At 47.8% G+C, this 21,404-nt stretch overlaps 2 protein-coding genes across 7 annotated transcripts; one reads left to right on the forward strand and one right to left on the reverse strand.

Annotated features, from left to right (window-relative positions):
• Positions 1 to 1,430: 1,430 nt before the first annotated feature.
• On the forward strand, positions 1,431 to 16,284 carry LOC117776625 (GON-4-like protein). 2 transcript variants are annotated; one of them, XM_034610734.1, is made up of 29 exons: positions 1,431 to 1,571; positions 3,363 to 3,680; positions 3,826 to 3,900; positions 3,993 to 4,043; positions 4,167 to 4,205; positions 4,295 to 4,396; positions 4,475 to 4,567; positions 6,416 to 6,556; positions 6,703 to 6,937; positions 7,377 to 7,478; positions 7,630 to 7,670; positions 7,922 to 8,022; positions 8,547 to 8,796; positions 9,383 to 9,469; positions 10,024 to 10,210; positions 10,287 to 10,437; positions 10,526 to 10,676; positions 11,401 to 11,517; positions 11,618 to 12,658; positions 12,987 to 13,236; positions 13,310 to 13,467; positions 13,541 to 13,738; positions 13,819 to 13,962; positions 14,091 to 14,399; positions 14,466 to 14,558; positions 15,098 to 15,218; positions 15,311 to 15,737; positions 15,825 to 15,927; positions 16,012 to 16,284. In XM_034610734.1, exons 1-29 carry the CDS (start codon positions 1,548 to 1,550, stop codon positions 16,120 to 16,122), a joined length of 5,220 nt encoding a protein of 1,739 aa, XP_034466625.1. In that variant the 5' UTR covers positions 1,431 to 1,547; the 3' UTR covers positions 16,123 to 16,284. The 2 variants fall into 2 exon arrangements, with proteins under 2 accessions (XP_034466625.1, XP_034466626.1); XM_034610735.1 differs by lacking the exon at positions 14,466 to 14,558.
• Positions 16,285 to 17,155: 871 nt separating this feature from the next.
• On the reverse strand, positions 17,156 to 20,285 carry tmem79b (transmembrane protein 79b). Of its 5 annotated transcripts, none has more exons than XM_034610749.1 (6): positions 20,109 to 20,285; positions 18,651 to 18,778; positions 18,237 to 18,364; positions 17,974 to 18,168; positions 17,658 to 17,889; positions 17,156 to 17,555 (listed from the first exon to the last, which is right to left on the reverse strand). In XM_034610749.1, exons 3-6 carry the CDS (start codon positions 18,340 to 18,342, stop codon positions 17,354 to 17,356), a joined length of 735 nt encoding a protein of 244 aa, XP_034466640.1. In that variant the 5' UTR covers positions 18,343 to 18,364; positions 18,651 to 18,778; positions 20,109 to 20,285; the 3' UTR covers positions 17,156 to 17,353. The 5 variants fall into 5 exon arrangements, with proteins under 5 accessions (XP_034466640.1, XP_034466636.1, XP_034466637.1 ...); XM_034610745.1 differs by having other exon boundaries at positions 18,237 to 18,778; positions 20,109 to 20,129; positions 20,174 to 20,218; XM_034610746.1 differs by having other exon boundaries at positions 18,237 to 18,785.
• Positions 20,286 to 21,404: the final 1,119 nt, after the last annotated feature.

Raw genomic sequence — 21,404 nt, forward strand, 5'->3', positions numbered from 1 at the left:
ATGAAGCCTACAAGGAAAAGAACACCCTACCAACAGTTCAGCATGGTGGAGGATCCATAATGCTGTGGGGCTGCTCTGCTGCATCTGGTACTGGAGGCCTTGACCGTATCACAGGAATCATGAAATCAGAGAGTTATCAAGAGATTTTAGAGCGAAACGTCAGAAAGAAAACTTGGTTTGAGTCGAAGATCATGGGTCCTCCAGCAAGACAAAGACCCAAAGCACACATCCAAAAGCACGCAGGAATGGTTGAAAAGGAAAAAATGGACTGTTTTAAAATGGCCAGCAATGAGTCCTGATCTCAATCCGATTGAAAATCTTTGGGGTGAGCTGAAATCTGCTATTGGGGAAAAGAACCCTGCAAACGTTCAAGAGCTTGAACAAATTGCAAAGGAAGAGTGGGAGAAAATACCAGCTGAGAAGTGCAAGAAGCTTATAGATGGCTACAAGAACCGTTTGGAGGCTGTCGTCACTGCCAAAGGGTGTGCAACCAAAGATTAAAGAGGGGAGCCGTTGTTGCTGCTGTTTTTTCTGTTTCTTCTTTGAAATTACAATATGCAAGTTGAAAAAACTATTTTCTTTGTTAAATTACTTTGGACCTCCAATTAAAAGATCCTGATGATATAAATTTGGTACATTTCCATTTATTTCTGAAGATATTGTACAGGTTATGCAAAAAATGAAGGGGTGCCAATAATGGTGAGCAGGACTGTATAAACATCTGGGGGCTGAACTACGAAGTGAGCTCAACGTACCACGGATATCTTTCCGATATCTGGCTCAACTTAAGCTAACAAAGCAGATCTGCGGTGAAGCTATGCCGTAGGCACGCACGGAACCTACGCCCTTGTAAGCAGTAGCATGAATTGGGCTTCAGTGGTCACATGACAATGGTGATCCACTCGTTAAGTTAATTAAGGTTTTCCACGAGATATAAGCGAGTGCACAAACAAGGGGCGGGGTTTACTGCATATAACCAATCACAGACATGGAGAAGCTGGATTGACAGTAGAGCCTCATATTTCACCACAAGGATCAAATGTATGTGTGTGTGTATGTGTGTGTGTGTGTGTGTGTGTGTGTGTGTGTGTGTGTGTGTGTGTCTCCACAGACTAATGATTTGTTCCAGTCGGAGTTTATTTTCTAACGTTTTTGTGTTTTTATTGTCATTGTGTTCTATGTTACTCTGTATTCTGTGTTTAAACTAGTGAGTTTCAGATAAGTGTAGCTAACATTGTTTATTTGTTTGTCAGTTATATTTTACTGCAGATTTCACTCATGACATGTTTTGTGAGATATAAAAACAACATAGAAGTTGAACTGATATAAACTTGACACCCATCTGAAGGTTTTCACCCTCTTATCTTCTCCGGCCAACCCTGCACCCCCCACCTATGTCTTATTTTCATAGTTCATGAACAGCAGGAGGAGACAAAACCCAAACCTCCCGACACTCTGCTTTTATTGTGAAGGACTCGGCCCGGAAACGTCATTGTTGTTGGCGGAAGTAGAGCCAATTGCGCTAACAGTGCTAACATGACGGAGTGATGGCTGCCGACATCAGTGAGACGGTAAAAGACAAACTTTCTGTTCTTTCTTTCTCTGCTCGTCCCTCTCTCACCCATCATCCCACCATAAACCAGTACACAGAAATAATCCGTTAGCTCAGGGGCTCGTACTGTGTTAGCTTAGCTTCTGTTAGCTTCTGTTAGCTTCTGTTAGCTGCCGTTAGCTGCTGTTATTGAATGAGCTCCTCTGATGAGCTTCTGAAAGATCTAGATTCTCCTCAGAGGATGAACCTCTGTCAGCTGCTGGAGCCCAACAGAACCAGCCTGACCCGTAAAGTGCTCCCAGTACCACAGACTGCATCTGCTCCACTTACTGATACTGATGTACTGGGAGTGTTAGCGGAGGAGAACCTCACATACTTTAATACTTTGATCCTTTAAGTAGCTTCATCCTGTGAAATACATATTTATTTGGGGGACAGATAGTTTCAGCTAGACTCTTCAGTATAGAGTCAGAGTGTGTCCTCAGAGTCAGAGTGTGTCCTCAGAGTCAGAGTGTGTCCTCAGAGTCAGAGTGTGTCCTCAGAGTGTGTCCTCAGAGTCAGAGTGTGTCCTCAGAGTCAGTGTGTCCTCAGAGTGTGTCCTCAGAGTCAGAGTGTGTCCTCAGAGTCAGTGTGTGTCCTCAGAGTCAGAGTGTGTCCTCAGTGTGTGTCCTCAGAGTCAGAGTGTGTCCTCAGAGTCAGTGTGTGTCCTCAGAGTCAGTGTGTGTCCTCAGAGTCAGTGTGTGTCCTCAGAGTCAGAGTGTGTCCTCAGAGTCAGTGTGTGTCCTCAGAGTCAGAGTGTGTCCTCAGAGTCAGAGTGTGTCCTCAGAGTCAGAGTGTGTCCTCAGAGCCAGAGTGTGTCCTCAGAGTCAGCGTGTGTCCTCAGAGTCAGAGTGTGTCCTCAGAGTCAGTGTGTCCTCAGAGTCAGAGTGTGTCCTCAGAGTCAGTGTGTGTCCTCAGAGTCAGTGTGTGTCCTCAGAGTCAGAGTGTGTCCTCAGAGTCAGTGTGTGTCCTCAGAGTCAGAGTGTGTCCTCATCTTGGGATTCTAATGTTTCTTCCCTTCCACACGTCTTGTTAGTAAACCACAGATTCCGATCTCGTTCCCACTCGTTGTTATATCCTGGTCACGTGATATATTTTTGTGTGTCAAACTAAAGCTAAACTATGTGTATTTTTACCATAAAAACCACAAACCTGCTCAATGAAGCATTTCAAAGTTGAAAATGTAAATGTGAAGATGCTTTTGACGTAAAACAAAATTCCTCGGTTAGAAATTACCTGCAGGTGTGTCCTCAGGGACACAAAGAATTAAATCAGTGTGTTAACATGAACACGAACAACCACAACCGCATTTCAACCTTTTCTTTTCATTCATTTTCAAGCCTCCGCTCCAGCGACAGCAAGTAGTCAGAGGCATAATGTTTTCAGGTTGTCCGTCTCATACTCTGAACACGATATCTCAAGAATGTCTAGAGGGAATTTCTTGAAATGTGTTCCGAATATTCACTTAGACTCAAAGATGAACTGATTAGATTTTGGTGGTCAAAGGTCAAAGGTTACATGTGCGTCACACATTATGTTTTTAGTTTTTTTTTAACCTGATATCTTAAGATCAGCTTGATGCGTTTTCAGTTTCAAAACACAACAAAAACTGACAGAGACACTTAAATAAAAGCAACGTCTGCGTCATCCTGTCCGTCCCCCTTTAACTCACCTGTAACGTCTCAGTTATATGATCATATCTGCGGTTTTACTTGGCATATTTATTTTTATCATATGTATTAGTGAGTATTGATCATCTGCTGTGTTTCAGAGGACGGGTCGGAGACGTCTAGCAGCCAGAAATGTCTGTCCTGTGCTTTTTAAATGTCTGAAGATGGACGGACAGGCAAGTGTCTTTAGACAGGACAGGAAGTCAGCGACAGTGTCCAAGCCTCGCACAGGAAGTTCCTTGGTGGTGAGAACACACCTGAGTCGTTCACAAGAGGTGGGAAGGGTGACGAGGGAGGAGGTGGTCACCACGGAGAGGAACGAGTCCAGTGAGGATGAACTGGGACGACTGGACATCGACCTGGACAGGAAGTCCAGACAGCACAACCTGACATCCAGCAACGTGCGGGCCATCCTGCATGTGAGTGACACGCACAAACACACCCAGATACACACACATTAAACACACACACATATATATAAAAACACACACGATGAGTCTCCTATGTAAAATGTATAACGTTCTCACACATCAGGTATGTAACTTGTGTTGTGTTCCGTGTCAGGAGGTGATTACACACGAACATGTGGTGGCCATGATGAAAACTGCCATCAGAGAAACTCAGGACCTTCCAATGTTTGTGAGTCTCCATGTTTCATCATGTGAAGAGACAACCTGTCTACCTGTCTGTCTCTGTACCTGTCTTTCTGACTGACTGTCTGTTTCCATCAGGAGCCTAAGATGACTCGGTCCAGACTGAAACAGGTTGTCCAGGAAGGACAGGTGAAGTCCACCTCCCATGATCCTCTCTGCTACTTTACATTAAAACTAATGGTTGTTTAACCACTGTCCTTCACCTGTCTGTCCTTTACCTGTCTGTCTGTCCACCTGTCTGTCTGGTTGCAGCCACTGAACTGGAGTCTGTCAGTTGTGAACACAGTCAAGGTGAGTTACAGTGATGATTTCTGCCTGTCTTTCTCTCACCTGTCTGTCTCTCTTACCACGTCTCTGTCTCTCACTTGTCTGTCTCGCAGCCTCCCCAGTTTGTGGACATTGATCTTGATGAAGACGAGGATGATGATGATGAAGAGTATTGTCCTGATGATGAAGAGGAGGATGAAGACACAGCTGAGGAAGTTAGTGAACCTTTAACCTTTCACACCTACTGTAACCTACTGTAACTGTACCATGAAACTGTGTCTGTGTGTGTTTAGATCTTCCTCAGTGATGGAGACAGTTTGTCTTCACCTCTCAAGATATTTCAGTCCAGACAACCAGAAGACCAGAGGACCAATGAGCTCCTACAGGTACTCTGACCTCTGACTCCTACAGGTTGTCTGACCTCTGACTCCTACAGGTACTCTGACCTCTGACCTCTGACTCCTACAGGTTCTCTGACCTCTGACCCCTACAGGTACTCTGACCGCTGACTCCTACAGGTTCTCTGACCTCTGACCTCTGACTTCTACAGGTTCTCTGACCTCTGACTCCTACAGGTTCTCTGACCTCTGACTCCTACAGGTACTCTGACCTCTGACCGCTGACTCCTACAGGTACTCTAACCTCTGACCTCTGACTCCTACAGGTACTCTGACCTCTGACCGCTGACTCCTACAGGTTCTCTGACTCCTACAGGTACTCTGACCTCTGACCTCTGACTCCTACAGGTACTCTGACCGCTGACTCCTACAGGTACTCTGACCTCTGACTCCTACAGGTTCTCTGACCTCTGACTCCTACAGGTACTCTGACCTCTGACCTCTGACTCCTACAGGTTCTCTGACCTCTGACTCCTACAGGTACTCTGACCTCTTACCGCTGACTCCTACAGGTTCTCTGACCTATGACTCCTACAGGTTCTCTGACCTCTGACTCCTACAGGTTCTCTGACCTCTGACTCCTACAGGTACTCTGACCTCTTACCGCTGACTCCTACAGGTTCTCTGACCTATGACTCCTACAGGTTCTCTGACCTCTGACCTATGACTCCTACAGGTTCTCTGACCTATGACTCCTACAGGTTCTCTGACCTCTGACTCCTACAGGTTCTCTGACCTCTGACTCCTACAGGTACTCTGACCGCTGACTCCTACAGGTACTCTGACCTCTGACCGCTGACTCCTACAGGTTCTCTGACCGCTGACTCCTACAGGTTCTCTGACCTCTGACCGCTGACTCCTACAGGTACTCTGACCTCTGACCGCTGACTCCTACAGGTTCTCTGACCTCTGACTCCTACAGGTTCTCTGACCTCTGACTCCTACAGGTTCTCTGACCTCTGACTCCTACAGGTACTCTGACCGCTGACTCCTACAGGTTCTCTGACCTATGACTCCTACAGGTTCTCTGACCTCTGACCTATGACTCCTACAGGTTCTCTGACCTATGACTCCTACAGGTTCTCTGACCTCTGACTCCTACAGGTTCTCTGACCTATGACTCCTACAGGTACTCTGACCTCTGACTCCTACAGGTTCTCTGACCTATGACTCCTACAGGTTCTCTGACCTCTGACTCCTACAGGTTCTCTGACCTCTGACTCCTACAGGTAGTCTGACCGCTGACTCCTACAGGTTCTCTGACCTCTGACTCCTACAGGTACTCTGACCTCTGACTCCTATAGGTACTCTGACCTCTGACTCTTATAGGTACTCTGACCTCTGACTCCTACAGGTTCTCTGACCTCTGACCTCTGACTCCTACAGGTTCTCTGACCTCTGACTCCTATAGGTACTCTGACCTCTGACTCTTATAGGTACTCTGACCTCTGACTCCTACAGGTTCTCTGACCTCTGACCTCTGACTCCTATAGGTACTCTGACCTCTGACTCCTACAGGTAGTCTGACCTCTGACTCCTACAGGTAGTCTGACCTCTGACTCCTATAGGTACTCTGACCTCTGACTCCTATAGGTACTCTGACCTCTGACTCCTACAGGTTCTCTGACCTCTGACTCCTACAGGTACTCTGACCTCTGACTCCTACAGGTTCTCTGACCTCTGACTCCTACAGGTTCTCTGACCTCTGACTCCTACAGGTACTCTGACCTCTTACCGCTGACTCCTACAGGTTCTCTGACCTCTGACTCCTACAGGTTCTCTGACCTCTGACTCCTATAGGTACTCTGACCTGTCTCTGACTCTTTCCTTGTGTAGAGCTCTCCAGGTCACCTGAGGCAGCATATGATGATCTCCACCTGTCAGCAGCTCCTTTCAGCTCCTGCTGAATCCTTCATGGATAGACTCAATGCTGTGGAGGAGGAGCTCGACTCTGGCTCAACCCTCACCTTTAACCAGGTAACACCACCCAAGCCCCACTCACACCTTTAACCAAGTAACACTAACCCCCACCCGCACCTTTTATCTGGTAATTTTTAAATTCAGCCACACTTCAAACTAGGTTACATTAAGCCCCACCCACACACTAACGGTCTGTGTCTCAGTCTCTGCATAGAAAGGCTGAAGATGAGGAGGAGGATGACGGTGATGATGAAGGCTGTCTGGCCTTCCGAACACGCTCTAAAGTTCGTCTGGTCAACATTCCTCTGGGTCAGCTGGAGGCGGAGCTTCTGTCCCCTGATATCACAGCTGACATGTACGACCTGAGCGCCGCCCTGCAGGAGGAGGACCGTCACTGGACGAAGTGGCTGCAGGGGCTCATGGTCCCTGACAGTGAAGGTTAGAGTCTGACGGTCACATTTATTTAATCTGCCTCATTGTTTATTTTTTCAGAACCGAAACTGTAATTAACATTTTCAATCGTTTGTCGCTTAAGTCCAGACATGAACATGTAAATATGTGTAACATGTGTTATGTAGACAAAGTTATTGATTGTGTTACTACAGGAAGTTTTATTTTTAAAACCTTACATCACAATAAAAAACTGTTCATCAATCACTACTTCTTCCTAATATCACACATGATTAATTTAGTCGGGCTTTGTCCGAGCGATGAATTGGTTTTCATCTATAAATAAAAAGTGTCAGTGTGTTGAGCGATGACTGTAGTCCTGACAGAACCACAGCTTCCTGCTGTCTACTCCAACAAGCAGGAGGTGTGTCTGTTGTTGTTGTTGAAGTGTGTCTGTTGTTGTTGTTGCTTTTGCATACATCACTAGAGGAAGCAGATGACGATGATGACCCTGAATATAACTTCCTGGACGACATGGATGAACCCGACCTGGAGGACTACAGGACAGACCGAGCTGTCCAGATCACCAGTAGGTGTCTTCATCCATTTCCTGTCTCACTCTCAGATCAGTCCTGTCGACGACATGTTGACTCTTTGGACTTGAATTCTTGAAGTGTATGAATCACCACTAAGGGGGCGCTGTGTTCACTCTTCTTCTTCTTCTTCTTCTTCTTCTTCAGAGAGGGAAGTCAACGAGCTGCTGGATGAGCTCTTTGAGACAGTGAGGCCACTTCATGGTTATTTAAAGACCAGGATATAGTGCTACCGCTCAGGAGCATTGGTCACTCATGGTTTTACAGCAAAAAATTATCCTGTGGAACAAAACTAATTTCCACCAGAAACTAATCACAAAGACGTTTCTGAAACTGTTATATATAAACTTGCAGATACAAATATATTTATGTTTAAAGTATATAAGTAAATGAATGTAAATAACATAACGTCACTTCACGTGATGCTGTCACTCTTCAGCTCCAGGAGGAGGAGGTGGGAGCTGAGGGGCAGGAGCCAGCCGAGGAAGAGGAGGCCCCGTCACAGACTGCACCCAAATTCAATATCCCTCAGGCTTTACGGTAAAACTGCAGAAACTTCTGTTCTCAGACTTCAAGACATTCCTATGTATGAACACATTCATCTATAGAAACACAATCATCAGTGCAAACCAGTGTTTCCACCAGGCTGGTTAACCCCCCCCCCCCCCCACTATTGATCATTACTATTGATTTTATTGAGAATAAATGTTGTGTTGTGTATATGAACAGTCCAGACATACAATCAGAGTGGCGTCCTCCCGTTGGGACGGTGCAGCAAAGACGTGCTGTTACTGTTTGGGTCGGGAGGAAAAGAAATGTCCTCAGCTGCTGCTGCTTCTTCAAACAGAAACGTGAAGACGAGTACAGCAGGGGGCGACATACTGTTTCACTCTTGTCAGATATGTCATAATAGAACCTGTTAACACAACACATTGTTCAGTCTTTGATCAGACTTTAGTTCACAGCCTCAGTGAGTCAGGAAAGAAGAAATAGGTGCAGAATATATAGAACATGTTAAGAATAGATGAAGAACCTAAAGAACATCTTGAGTGTTCTGTCTGCAGTTTCGAGGCACCGTTAGCCGACCTGTTAACAGAGCGACGGCAGATGTTCAAAAAACAGTATGAAGCTCTGCAGCAGAGGAGGGCGCTGCAGGACACGACCAACCATCACCATGACAACATAAATCGAAAGGACACACCCACCCCACAACTCAACTTCACCTCACCCGTCTTAGTGCTGCCAAGCCTGGTTAGCCCCGCCTTCCACCTGGACTCCGCCCAGAAACTAAAGCTGCAGCAGCAGATACAGCAGGTACGTAAATTACCCTACCCAGCCATACTGATCAACAACCCCCCCCAGAGCTTTTCTCCACAGACGCGTTCACAAAAGCATCAGATCCTCCACATTATTAACACGTCTGTTACATGGTAAAAGCGTTATCAACTTCCCCAATCAATTGGAGTTCAGTGCAGGTCTGAAAGCAGCTTAAGTGAATAGATTCATCAGGCTTCATATATGTACAGCTGGATTTCATCTGCGTAACAATGGAAGTGTACGTGGTGCTTTCTGATGATGTTGCCTAAAGGGAGCAAATGCAAAGTGAAGAGTATCCGTCCAAGGACAGAACCTTGTGGAACTCCATGACTAACTTGTGTGTGCATAAATATGATTTAAACCAGTCTAATGTTCCTTTGATCCTGACATGTTTTTCCAGTCTCTGTAACTGAATCTTATGATCTGTGGTGTCAGATGCTGCACTAAGATCCAAAAGGACGAGAATAGAGACAAGTCCATTATCTGAGGCCATGAAAAGGTCGTTAGTAACTGTTAACAGCTGTTTCTGTGCTGTGATGAATCTATCGAGCTCCATCATGAACTGACTGAATGTTTGTCACAGCACATCCAGCTGCTGACTCAGGTTCACCTGCTCAGTCATCACGTCGACGCACTGAAACAGGAAGCCTGCATCACCAGACGTTACCTGGTGAGTCCACCAAACCATTCACCTGAGCTGATGTCTGAAATACTCAAAATGAACCACAAGGACTCAATGTTTTAATTTTTACAGAAATTATTATTATTAATTATAAGAACTATAAGAAATACAGGTCAGACGATAACACATTGATAAATACAGTCAAATATGTTCTTCAGAATCAATAATACAATCTGTAACTGAACTAAAGATCTGTTTATGTGTTTTCAGTGCATTTCACATACATTAGCATGAAGGTAAAACTAAACGTTTAATCCAGATGGAATGAAAACTGAAGGACAGAGGAACGGACAGAGTTAAACCGGAAGTCCATAATCGAAAATCTTAAAAATCATACATTTTAGTCAGTACTGCTGTCTAAAATGCCGCCACCCCCACACCCCCTCCCCCCCACCCCCACACCCACACCCACCCCCCCACCCCCACACCCACACCCACACCCACCCCCCCACCCCCACACCCACACCCACCCCCACACCCACACCCACCCCCCAATCAGGAAATTCTGTCAAAAGCATAACCACATACATCTCCTTCTCCAGGACGAGTTGCAGCAGTTTGCCAGACGTCAGGAGGAGCTTTTTCTCCCCAGCAGTTTCAGAGTGTGTAACCTCCAGGGGGCGCTGGCTCTCCTGCAGGAGGTTGAGCAGAGAGCGGCGCATCCACCGGCTGCTGCAGATCCTTCTGCATCCAGACGGTGGCTCCCGAGGATGACGCCTGCTACCAACAGTAAGGAGGAGAACCAAGTGTTTGTGTTGTCAGAGAAATGACCCGTCAGTGTCTCAGCTTCTTATTCTGTTTCCAGGTCACGCTTTCCCTCTGCTTCCCGCCCACGCCGCCTGGCTCTTCGCCACACGACCTGTCTTTCTCTACCCAGAACTACTTCCTGTGTGCAGCCTGGACCCTGCCATCCACAACCAACACCAGAGGAGTATTTACACTGCAGGAGAAGACGGGTACATCAACACGACTACACGGCAAGCGCACAACACTGAGAGTCTGATGCTCACACACTATCATGTCTCCCATGATGCATCTGTGCAGGCTAATCGTTCTGGGTTTGAAGCACTTCGAGGGGGCGGTTGACTTGGATCAGCTGATCAGCTCGTACCTGCTGTGTAAGAATCGATGGAGTTTAAAGAAACGCATCAAAGAGATGAGCGGACCCAGAGGACCACCAGACAACGTCATCAAGGTGACATCACTGTGACATCACCTCGCTGTGATATGATGTCACATCACTGACATCACTACACATGGTCTTAAAACAGCTGTGAGGTGTGACAGGTGAAGATGTGGAGGTGTGACAGGTGAAGATGTGGAGGTGTGACAGATGAAGGGGTGGAGGTGTGACAGGTGAAGATGTGGAGGTGTGACAGATGAAGTGGTGGAGGTGTGACAGGTGAAGGGGTGGAGGTGTGACAGGTGAAGATGTGGAGGTGTGACAGGTGAAGGGGTGGAGGTGTGACAGGTGAAGATGTGGAGGTGTGACAGGTGAAGGGGTGGAGGTGTGACAGGTGAAGATGTGGAGGTGTGACAGGTGAAGGGGTGGAGGTGTGACAGGTGGAGGTGTGACAGATGAAGAGATGGAGGTGTGACAGGTGAAGATGTGGAGGTGTGACAGGTGGAGGTGTGACAGATGAAGATGTGGAGGTGTGACAGGTGAAGATGTGGAGGTGTGACAGGTGAAGATGTGGAGGTGTGACAGGTGGAGGTGTGACAGATGAAGTGGTGGAGGTGTGACAGGTGAAGATGTGGAGGTGTGACAGGTGGAGGTGTGACAGGTGAAGATGTGGAGGTGTGACTGTGGAGGTGTGACAGGTGAAGATGTGGAGGTGTGACTGTGGAGGTGTGACAGGTGGAGGTGTGACAGGTGAAGTGGTGGAGGTGTGACGGTGAAGTTTGTCTTGTGTTTTCAGTTGTTTATGACTCATCATGTGGTTCCACCGCTGCCACGCGTCTGCAGCAGAGTTCAAGCAGGAGACCAGCGCCCCCCAGTGGACAGAAACACCTCCAACATGCCCAGCTGGCTCAAGGTCCGTTAGACTCATCACGAGCAAATATAAAATGTTAATTAACCTCCTGGTCACGTTCTGACGTTCTGACGTTCTGATGTTCTGACGTTCTCACCTGTAGAACAGTCAACAGATCATCCAGAAGACCCGACTGGGCGCCAACTCTTACCCCCCCTCCCTGCCCCCGACCTGCACCCTCAGGCTCCACCCACATTACCTCAGCAAGACATCCCGCCCCCATCCCCCCCGCCACAGACGCCTCTTCAACCTGGCCCACAATGCTTTTCTGCTGCCACTCGCTAAAGCCCCGGCAGACAGACAGGCGGAGGGACAGGTAGACAGACAGGTAGTTGTGCAGCCAATCAGCTACCTGTCTCTCTCTCCTCCAGGTATCACGTTACTCTCCGACTCACCTGTTTCAGGAGCCCTTCTGTTGGCTCCGCCTCCTGTCTGTGGGGCCGCCCCATTGGCTGCTGTTCATCCAGTCCCCTCTCACCCTGTCTGTGCGGAGCAGTCCTGTTTTCCTATTGGCCAGAGCACACAGCAGAGTACTGCCCCCCTTGTTCTACCCCTCCCCTCACTGTCCACTACAAATCCCATCATCCCTTGCTCAGCTGCCCCCATAAAGCCTTGCTGCCTCCTCCTGGAGATGGTGTTGACGGAGCCAGCTCCGCCCACCACCTCCTCCCAACATGCATCTGGGCAACAGCACGACAGACAAATCAGAGAGGGGCTGGCAGAGGTGAAGCAGACCTCTACTAGGCCACGCCCCCCAGGAGAGGAGGAGAGTCAGGTGGAGGAGATGGAGGAGGATTTGATAATGGTGGGAGTGGTCAGTTTGAGTGGAGGAGAGAAGACTGGCGGAGAGGAGGAAGAGGGAGGAGGAGGAGGAGGAGGAGAGGAAACAGGTAGTGGAGGTGGGGAGGAGCAGAGACAGGAGGGAGAGGAGGGACAGCGGGAGGACGGGGGAGCAGAGAGGGACGAGGAGGAGGGAGAAAAGGAAAAGGATGAAGATCAGGACCAACAGGGTGACGAGGAGGAGGAGGAGGAGGAAGAGGAGGAAGAGGAGGAGGACTTTGATGACCTCACACAGGATGAAGACGAGGAGGAAGTGATGTCATCAGCGTCGGAGGAGTCGGTGCTGTCTGTTCCAGAGTTGCAGGTAAACAGAAGCAGGGTGCATGATGGGAGTTCAGCTCTAATGTGAAGGTTCTATTTCCTGTTCTATTCGAGGACTGTGAGGTTCCTTCAGCTGACTGACTCTTATGTCCCATAATGCATTGGAACAGCCCGGCCTGTCCTATAAAATGTAAATATGAGCAGAGCAAGTTATTCCTACATTTAATGATGTATTAATACTAAGTATGAAATATATATTTAAACTAAACAGCTGACGTCGTCGTTGTCGTCGTCCTGAAGTCACTGAACAGTGAGGTCGTGGTTAGTGAAGGATTTCGGACACATGACACCTCTGACCTCTGACCTTTCAGGAGACCATGAAGCAGCTGACCTGGCTGGCGGCGGAGCGGCGTCTCTGTGCTGACGGAGACTCGGAAGAGGATCATTCGCCGACATCGGCCGGCTCTCAGGAAGAGGAGGAGGAGGAAGAGGAGGAGGAGGAGGGGCCTAAAGGGGAGGAGTCCGAAGAGGGGAGGAGTGGTACGGTGGGAGGAGATGAGGAGATGCCATCCGGAGAAGGGACGCCCAGAGGAGGAGGAAGGTGTCCTGGCAGAGGTCGAGGTCAGAGGTCATTTTGTTGTGTCCGTCACTAAATGTCTAAGTGGTGTTTTTCCTGAGCTCTCGGTCTCTGCAGGTCGCACCCGACCTCTCGGCAGCCTGAGGAGTCGTCGTCAGGAGCGTCGCAGTAAAGACTCTGCGAAACTGCTGCTGCTGTTTGATGAAAACATCCTGGACAACGACCCGCAACGGGAGAGCAAAGACGTGGCGTTCGCCCAGAGTTACCTGAACCGGGTGAGAGGACGACTGTTTCCGTCGGCGACGTGGACGTTTTGAGCCGCGTTAACCTCGGTCTCTGTGTTGGCAGGTGCGGGAGGCGCTGCAGGACGTACCTGCACAGGTGGAGGAGTTTGTGTCACTGCTGAACAAGTTTGAGCAGGTGGGAGACGGACAGGAAGTGGTGCTGCTGTTCAGAAGACTGCAGTGCATCCTGGGAGATCGGACAGACCTCCTCCGAGACTTCGCCGCATTCCTGCAACCTGAGCAGGCGCTGCAGTGTGGCCTGGTGAGCACAGGGGGCGCCATCTGTTGTGTCTCTGATCAGATGTATTTTCTCTGGGGTATTGATTACGTATGTCTCTGCAGTGGGAGGAGCAGCAGGCGTTTGACCGCAGCCGTCGTTTCCTGCGACAGTTAGAAATTAGTTTTGGAGAAAATCCATCACATTATCAGAAAATCATCAAAGCTCTTCAGACGAGTCCTGAACTGAGTCCAGACGGCATCCACGAGGTAATCGACCAATCAATCTGGATATTGATCTGATTGATCTGATATGATTGATCAGCTGTTTCTTTACATTATTGATCCGCTATGTCCCGGCGTATTGAGGTAAAATCACCTGTTCTCTTGGTTCTCAGCTGAAAGCTCAGATGGTCACGCTCCTCAAAGGCCACACCCATCTGCAAGCAGAATTCTGGGTATTTTTTGACGACCTCCGCCCCCCTCCTGCCTGTCCCGGACAGTTCGAAGAAGCTCATTGGCCAGAAGAGGGAGTGTGTGGTTTAGACAGTGGAGATGCCGTTGTCCCAGTGTCAGGAGGCGGAGCCAGTGGTGGCTTTGAGGAAGTGACACTCCCAGAGCTTGAAGAGGAAGAGGAGGGGCATAAAATCCAACCAGCAACGAGCCGACGCCAGAGGAGGAAGATGGCTGCCCACAAAAACTACAAGGTCAATAAAGCTTTCAGTCATTATTCTCACACATTCACTCTGTTCTGACCACGTGTATGTTTCCAGGACTGTGATTGGGTGGATAAAGACTGGCCCTGTCACAACACAAAGATCCGCAGACACACGAGGAAAGGGTGCTCTCGTTGTCATGGCAACAAGGTCTGTCCTCCATTTTTCATCATGGTCCTGTACTATGAAGTTGGTTCAACATATCCAGGATCTCTTTATCCAGCTGAACTTAACAATCAAGTTAGGTAACTAAGTGGTCACATGACGCTGGTTATCCACTCGTTAAGTTAACTCAGGTTTTCCTACTGACAGTGCACATAAAAGGGGCGGGGTTTCCTGCATACAACCAATCACAGACCTGGACAGTTTGACTGACAGCAGAGCTGAGGATCAAACTGTTGAATAATAAAAAATACAAACATCCAGTAAAAGGTCAAAAATTCCAGCTGCTAAATGCAGGCAGAACAGCTGGTAAAACATCTGGGATTGTTTTTATGGTAAAACTTCATTAACAGAGCAGATCTGAATTTAATGTCACCTGTTTCCATCACATGTCATTTACATGTATTGTCATTGTGTGTTCAGCATGAGTTACCATGGCAGCATGAACTTCCTGCTTCGTAGTTCAGGGCCCAGGTGTGAACCAGTGACAGGCAGAATCTCAACTCACCAGTTTATTGTCCCTCCAGACCTCAGGGGGCGTGTCCAGAGCCATGAAGAGTCTGGACCCTCTTTACTCTGACCTCACCGTCCACAACCAATCAGGTGACAAATATCTGGAGCAGTCTGTTGAAGACAGTCCACCTCAAGGTCACACAAACACACACCTGTACACACACCTGTACACACTCAGGTGTGGTGTCATTAACAAAACCAGTGTGTGTGTGTCTGTATATAATCAGATCGGAGCAGTGCATCATGGGAAGGCTCATTCCGTCTGACTGATGAGAAGGAGGAGGAGGAGCTGGACGATGAGGAGGACAATGAAGATGAGAAGAAGAACAAAGAGCAGAGTCCTGCAGTGACAAGGAGCAGAAGAGAGGAGGCGCTACGTCCCTTCATAACCTCGTCTTCTTCTCTCTCTCCCTCTGTCACCTCCTCGACCATCACTTCTTCTGTGTCCTCCTCCATCTTCACTTCTACATCAGTTACCTCCTCGTCTCCCTCTGTCTGCACCTCCTCCTCCATCTCCTCCTCTTCCTCCATCATCTCCTCCTCCATCACCTCCTCTTCTGCCACCTCTCCCTCCTCTGCTCCTCCTGATCTCCCCGTCTGTGCAAAGAACATTTCTCTGACTGCAAGTGGAGAGAAAGTCATTCTGTGGACCAGGTACTGATCCCCCTCCTCCTCCTCTTCCTCCTTCGTCTCTCCATCAGGAGGAGGAGCACAGTGTTTAAACTTCTTGTTGTTTCTCAGGGAGGCGGACCGAGTCATCCTGACCACGTGTCAGCAGGAAGGAGCCAATCAGAACACGTTCCAGTCCATCTCTACTCTGCTCGGCAACAAGACTCCCAGTGAGGTGATTGACGGCTCCTTGTCTCTGCTGCGATTGGTTGGTGTGAGGTTTGAAACAGGCGTCAGTAACCGTCCCACGTTTCTCCAGGTGTCTGGAAGGTTTCGTGATTTGATGCATTTGTTTCGGACGGCGGCTCGTCAGACCAGCTCCGAGGACGAGGCTCCGCCCAATGAGCCAGCAGCAAATGAGGAGGACTGATTTGAACCAATCAGAAGAGACACAGCAGCCAAACAGTTCCATTTGTATATGAAGAACTTTTATTGTGAAAAGGTTGTTGTGTTTAACGACCCTGTAAAATGTGTAAATATCAAACCTCAAGATTATTTAATGTATGTTTTTACAATAAAACTGTTTCATCAGAGTCAGGATCAGATCACATCAGACCTCACAGACCACTTCAGACCTCACAGACCACCTCAGATCACATCAGACCACTTCAGACCTCAGATCACATCAGACCTCACAGACCACTTCAGACCTCAGATCACATCAGACCTCACAGACCACTTCAGACCTCACAGACCACTTCAGATCTCACAGATCACATCAGATCTCACAGACCACTTCAGATCTCACAGACCACCTCAGACCTCAGATCACATCAGACCACTTCAGACCTCACAGACCACCTCAGATCACATCAGACCACTTCAGATCTCACAGACCACTTCAGACCTCACAGACCACTTCAGATCTCACAGACCACTTCAGACCTCAGATCACATCAGACCTCACAGACCACTTCAGACCTCAGATCACATCAGACCTCACAGACCACTTCAGATCTCACAGACCACTTCAGATCTCACAGACCACCTCAGATCACATCAGACCACTTCAGACCTCACAGACCACATCAGATCACATCAGACCACTTCAGACCTCAGATCACATCAGACCTCACAGACCACTTCAGACCTCAGATCACATCAGACCTCACAGACCACTTCAGACCTCAGATCACATCAGACCTCACAGACCACCTCAGATCACATCAGACCTCACAGACCACTTCAGACCTCAGATCACATCAGACCTCACAGACCACTTCAGACCTCACAGACCACCTCAGATCACATCAGACCTCACAGACCACCTCAGATCACTTCAGACCTCACAGACCACTTCAGACCCCTCAGATCACATCAGACCACTTCAGACCTCACAGACCACTTCAGACCACAAACCTGTGTGAACACTCATTGTCTCTTTAAACAGAATCAGGATGTGATGTTTTATTCTTTTATTGTGAAACTTGAAAAACATCTTTAAGGATCATAAAAGATTTCAGAAGATGAGTCCAAACAAACATCAGGTAGGTGTGGCTATACATGAAGAAGGCGGGGTTTATAAACAACTGTTTTTGTTTCAGATGATAAAAAAAATCAAGTTTTAAAAAACAAACGATGACAAACAGAAAAGTTGTCGATCATCCCCAGAACCTCTGTCTGCCGGAGGGCGGAGCCAGCGTCTCAGGAGGAGGCAGGACGCTGAAGATGGAACCTGCCGCCTCCACCATGAAGATGAAGTAGATGTTGGCGACCATCATGACCAGACTCGGCAGGAAAGAGAGGCCGAAACCAAAACCTCGGACGCTGCTGCCAAAAGCTGCAGCCACCCAGTAAATCAGCCTGAGACACAAATCAAACACAAATGAATTGACCAGGTTAAATCCGCCTGAGATGTAAATCAAGCGCTCCTCTGAATGTTTGAAAACGGGTCACGTGACTCACCGTCCAAAGGCAAAAACGACCGTCAGCAGGGGGACGAGCTTCAGGTGTTCTTGGCTCAGGTACATCGCCATGACGACCAGCTGCAGGAAGTAGATCAGGAACAAGGAGGTGGAGTCAGAGACGAAGCGGTGGTGGACAGTGACATCATAAAGCTCCGCCTCCTTCATCTCATCATCGAACAGTGGCCGCAACACGCCCGAGCGGAGCCGAGTGACGCCCAGGACCAGCCAACCTGAGACGGACAGGTGAGAGATGGATGGGTGAGAGACGGATGCTACGGAGACACCCACTGACAGATGACGTCCGTTGGACTCACCGAGGACGATGGGCGTGGCGGCAAACACGGAGCAGCGAAGTGTGTAGATGAGCCTCAAGGGGGCGCCGTCCAGCAAGGGGGCGTCAAACGGCAGGAACACAAATCCCCCCCACACCAGGAAGGGGAAAAAGAGCGCTGAGATCACCAAGGATACGCCCACCTTCAGGATGTCTCTACTGGGACAGCCCCGCCCACCTGAGAGACAGACAAGTTAAAGGGGAAGGGGAGAGGAGGTGAGACAGGTGAGGAAACGTTTTACTTACATCTGGCAGGGGGCGTGTCTTTGGTCCACTCGTACTGGCAGTCATGTTGGTTGTAGTCCTGGGACGCTCCTCTGGGACCCAGGAAGGGACTCCTCTCTGACTCCATGTCCCAGAATGCCTCACTCTGTCTGGGTGAGGACAGGGAGGGGAGGACGGTCACTGCAGGACTAAACACCTGAGCAGCTTTTTCTGGAAGATGATTCTCTGTAGGCTCCACCTCCTTGTCCAGGTATGTCGTCAACCCCTCCCACTCTCCAACTGATCCCATCCCCTCCCCCTTACCCCCATCTGCCATCAACACTCTCTCACTTTCTGTCCAACTCGTCTGCTCGCTGGACCTCACACTCATCCTGTCCCCTTTACCTGTCTGTCCCTCACCATTCTGTCCACATGTCTGTCCTTCACCCATCTTACCACCCGTCTGTCCCACTATCTGTCTGTCCCCAGGCCACTGCAGCGTGCTGGACTCCGTCATTGATGATGTCACCACCTCGTCCTCTCCCTCAGTGTGTCTTCTCATCGTCTGTCTTCTGTCTTCTGTCCTGTTTCCTGTTTGGACAGTTCATCGATGCAAATATGTTTTTACTTTTTGGATTAGATTTATTGATATTAAATTTATAATAAATAAATGTAATCAAACTCATGTTTGTTTATCTACACCTGCAGAACTCGGGCCTGAACTACGACGGTCATCAGGTTAACTACAGGTTTAATTCAGATTTTTCAGTCCTACAAACATCGTTCACTTGTTATCGGGGTAAATCACCATGGTAACTAGAAGTGTCATCAACACATGCACCTCCTCTGGAGAAAGCTCTGAGGGTCTGCAGAGTTCAGTCGGTGCACAACCAATGAAAACTTAAGATAAACTGGGAGGGCTGCTAATGTTGCTCAGGTTAAATAATTAGCTAGAACACTCCGTAAAAAGATTTAGCCTCGGATACTAAAACAAACACCAAATCCCAAAGCTTTGAAACAAACAGGAAACAGGAAATGTTAAGAATTGTAGAAGAGCTGGTGACCAACACGTTTCTCACTTTGTGCTTCTTCTTCTCTGGAGGTTTTCTGAAGCTCGATGTTCTGATCCAAACAAACCAACAAATGACTCGACACTAATCAGAGGCTTCGTGCAGTAGTTCTCTTTTTCTCTCACAAAGTATTTTACAGTATTTTTAAAACTACAAAAATACAAAACACTAAAGTATTTTGGTACAAAATATGAATAAATCTTCATCAAAGCTATAGAGTTGAAATTACAAAATACTAAATATGTACATGTATCACAAATACTGCCCATCCTGAGGTTTGCTGTGCAAACATGGACACAATCCCAGATGTTCTTCCTGCATTTAGTGTTTCTTTTATTCTGGGTGTTTGTTCTCCTCTGATTTTTATTATACAACAGTTTGATCCTCAGCTCTGCTGTCAGTCAAACTGTCCATGGCTGTGATTGGTCAGCTTCGTGTCACTGGTGTGACTGGGATTGTCAGGCTAAGTGCAGCCAGCTAACTGATCCTGGACATGTGGAACTCACTTCATAGCACAGGCCCCTGCTCACGTGACTGAAGGCCAGTCTGCAGGTACGTTTGCTACATATGACGTCACTGACCGTAACATGGCGGCCATGACGTGATTCAGATAAAACATAAACAACAACAATCGAACCAACACGGTTTCGAACCGAGTATTACGTCATTATCAATGACCACGTGAGTGTAAAAGATCAGTGATCAGAAATCACGTCACCAAAAAATCGAACTCAATGGAAAACGGCCATTAGCGCGGTGCTAACAAGCTAACATGCTAACAGAGGTGGAATGATACTGAACTGGATTCAAACTGATCGACAGGTCAAAGGTCACACACACTGACCGAGGAGATGATCTTCCTCCTCTTCTCCTCTTCTCCTCTTCTCCTCTTCTCCTTTTCCTCGTTCTTCTTCTCCTTCTTCTTCTTCTTCTTCTGTTGTTTTTGTTGTCACACAGTCCGGAAGTGAAGCTCAGGTGTGGTCGCGTCAGGTGAGTTAAAGGGAAAGTTCTCTTAAAGCTGAGGTCAAGTGTCGGGACTTTAACGTATGAAACTTCCGGTCTGTCGATAACAAACAAAGCCCCGTTAGAACAAATGAATGGATTCACAAAGTGAAACGCTTTTACTTTGAAACGGCTACAGGAAGGATGTATTTATGTTTGTGACAACTTCATCAGATAATCAGAGAAAATGATCTTTACCTGAATATGAATGTTTATATGATGAACTTTTGTCACTAACAGGAAGGAAATGGAAAAGAAATGGGTTGAAATATCCTGTAAATGAAGATGTAGTGAAGAAGACGACCTGGGAGGGAGGGGGAGAAGGGTCAAAGAAAAGCAGCAGAATGGAAAGGACTCTACCACAAATGTCATTCAGAGGGAGAAGAGTTCTGATCATAAATCACATGGTTTCTTCCACTTTGTGTCATAGATTAGCACATGGAGCCACCTGCAGGCTGGTTGGAGGTATTGCATCTGTTGTTGGTCTCAGAGTGAACTTCTGCTGCCTAAAGAGGAAGGTGGACATGGTTTAACTTTAGTGCATTTCTCCAGTAGCTGCTTCAGAAGTTTGTTCAGCGTCACCAGGCACATGATGTGCTATGGAGAAATTAGCAAAGTATTATTTTAAGAAAAACTGTGTTCGAAGAATCTCTGTTTCTGTTGAACACTGGAAATGTGTGAGTGGATGGACCAGGGACTTTTTAAAACAAGGAACTCATTCAAGGGACACGTCTGGAGCTTCCCTCTTCTGGTAGAATCATTGATTTATGGACTATTAAATTGAGGCATATAGTAGATGCTGGTTTCAATAATACAGAGGCAGTGGCATTTTTACTTGGTTTCAGGTCTCATCGATACACCAGGGACATTCTGAACTTGTGGATTAAAACACTAACTGATAACTGGAATTGCTGCAGGAATGTCATCAATCTCATTTTATTAGTATAGCCCATATTCACAAATCCCAGTTTGTCTCATAGATGTTAACAAGGAGCAACTTCCTCTGTTCTTAACTCAACAAGAGTCAAACAGAAACTTAGTGATCAGTGAATGAAGCTCAGTCCCATGTGAGGATCCTCTCCCAGGACACAAGTCCAACAGACGCTGATGGACCTGAACACATCAACACAACAACACA

Source organism: Hippoglossus hippoglossus, chromosome 16 (assembly GCF_009819705.1).
Source record: "Hippoglossus hippoglossus isolate fHipHip1 chromosome 16, fHipHip1.pri, whole genome shotgun sequence".
Lineage (NCBI taxonomy): Eukaryota > Metazoa > Chordata > Actinopteri > Pleuronectiformes > Pleuronectidae > Hippoglossus > Hippoglossus hippoglossus.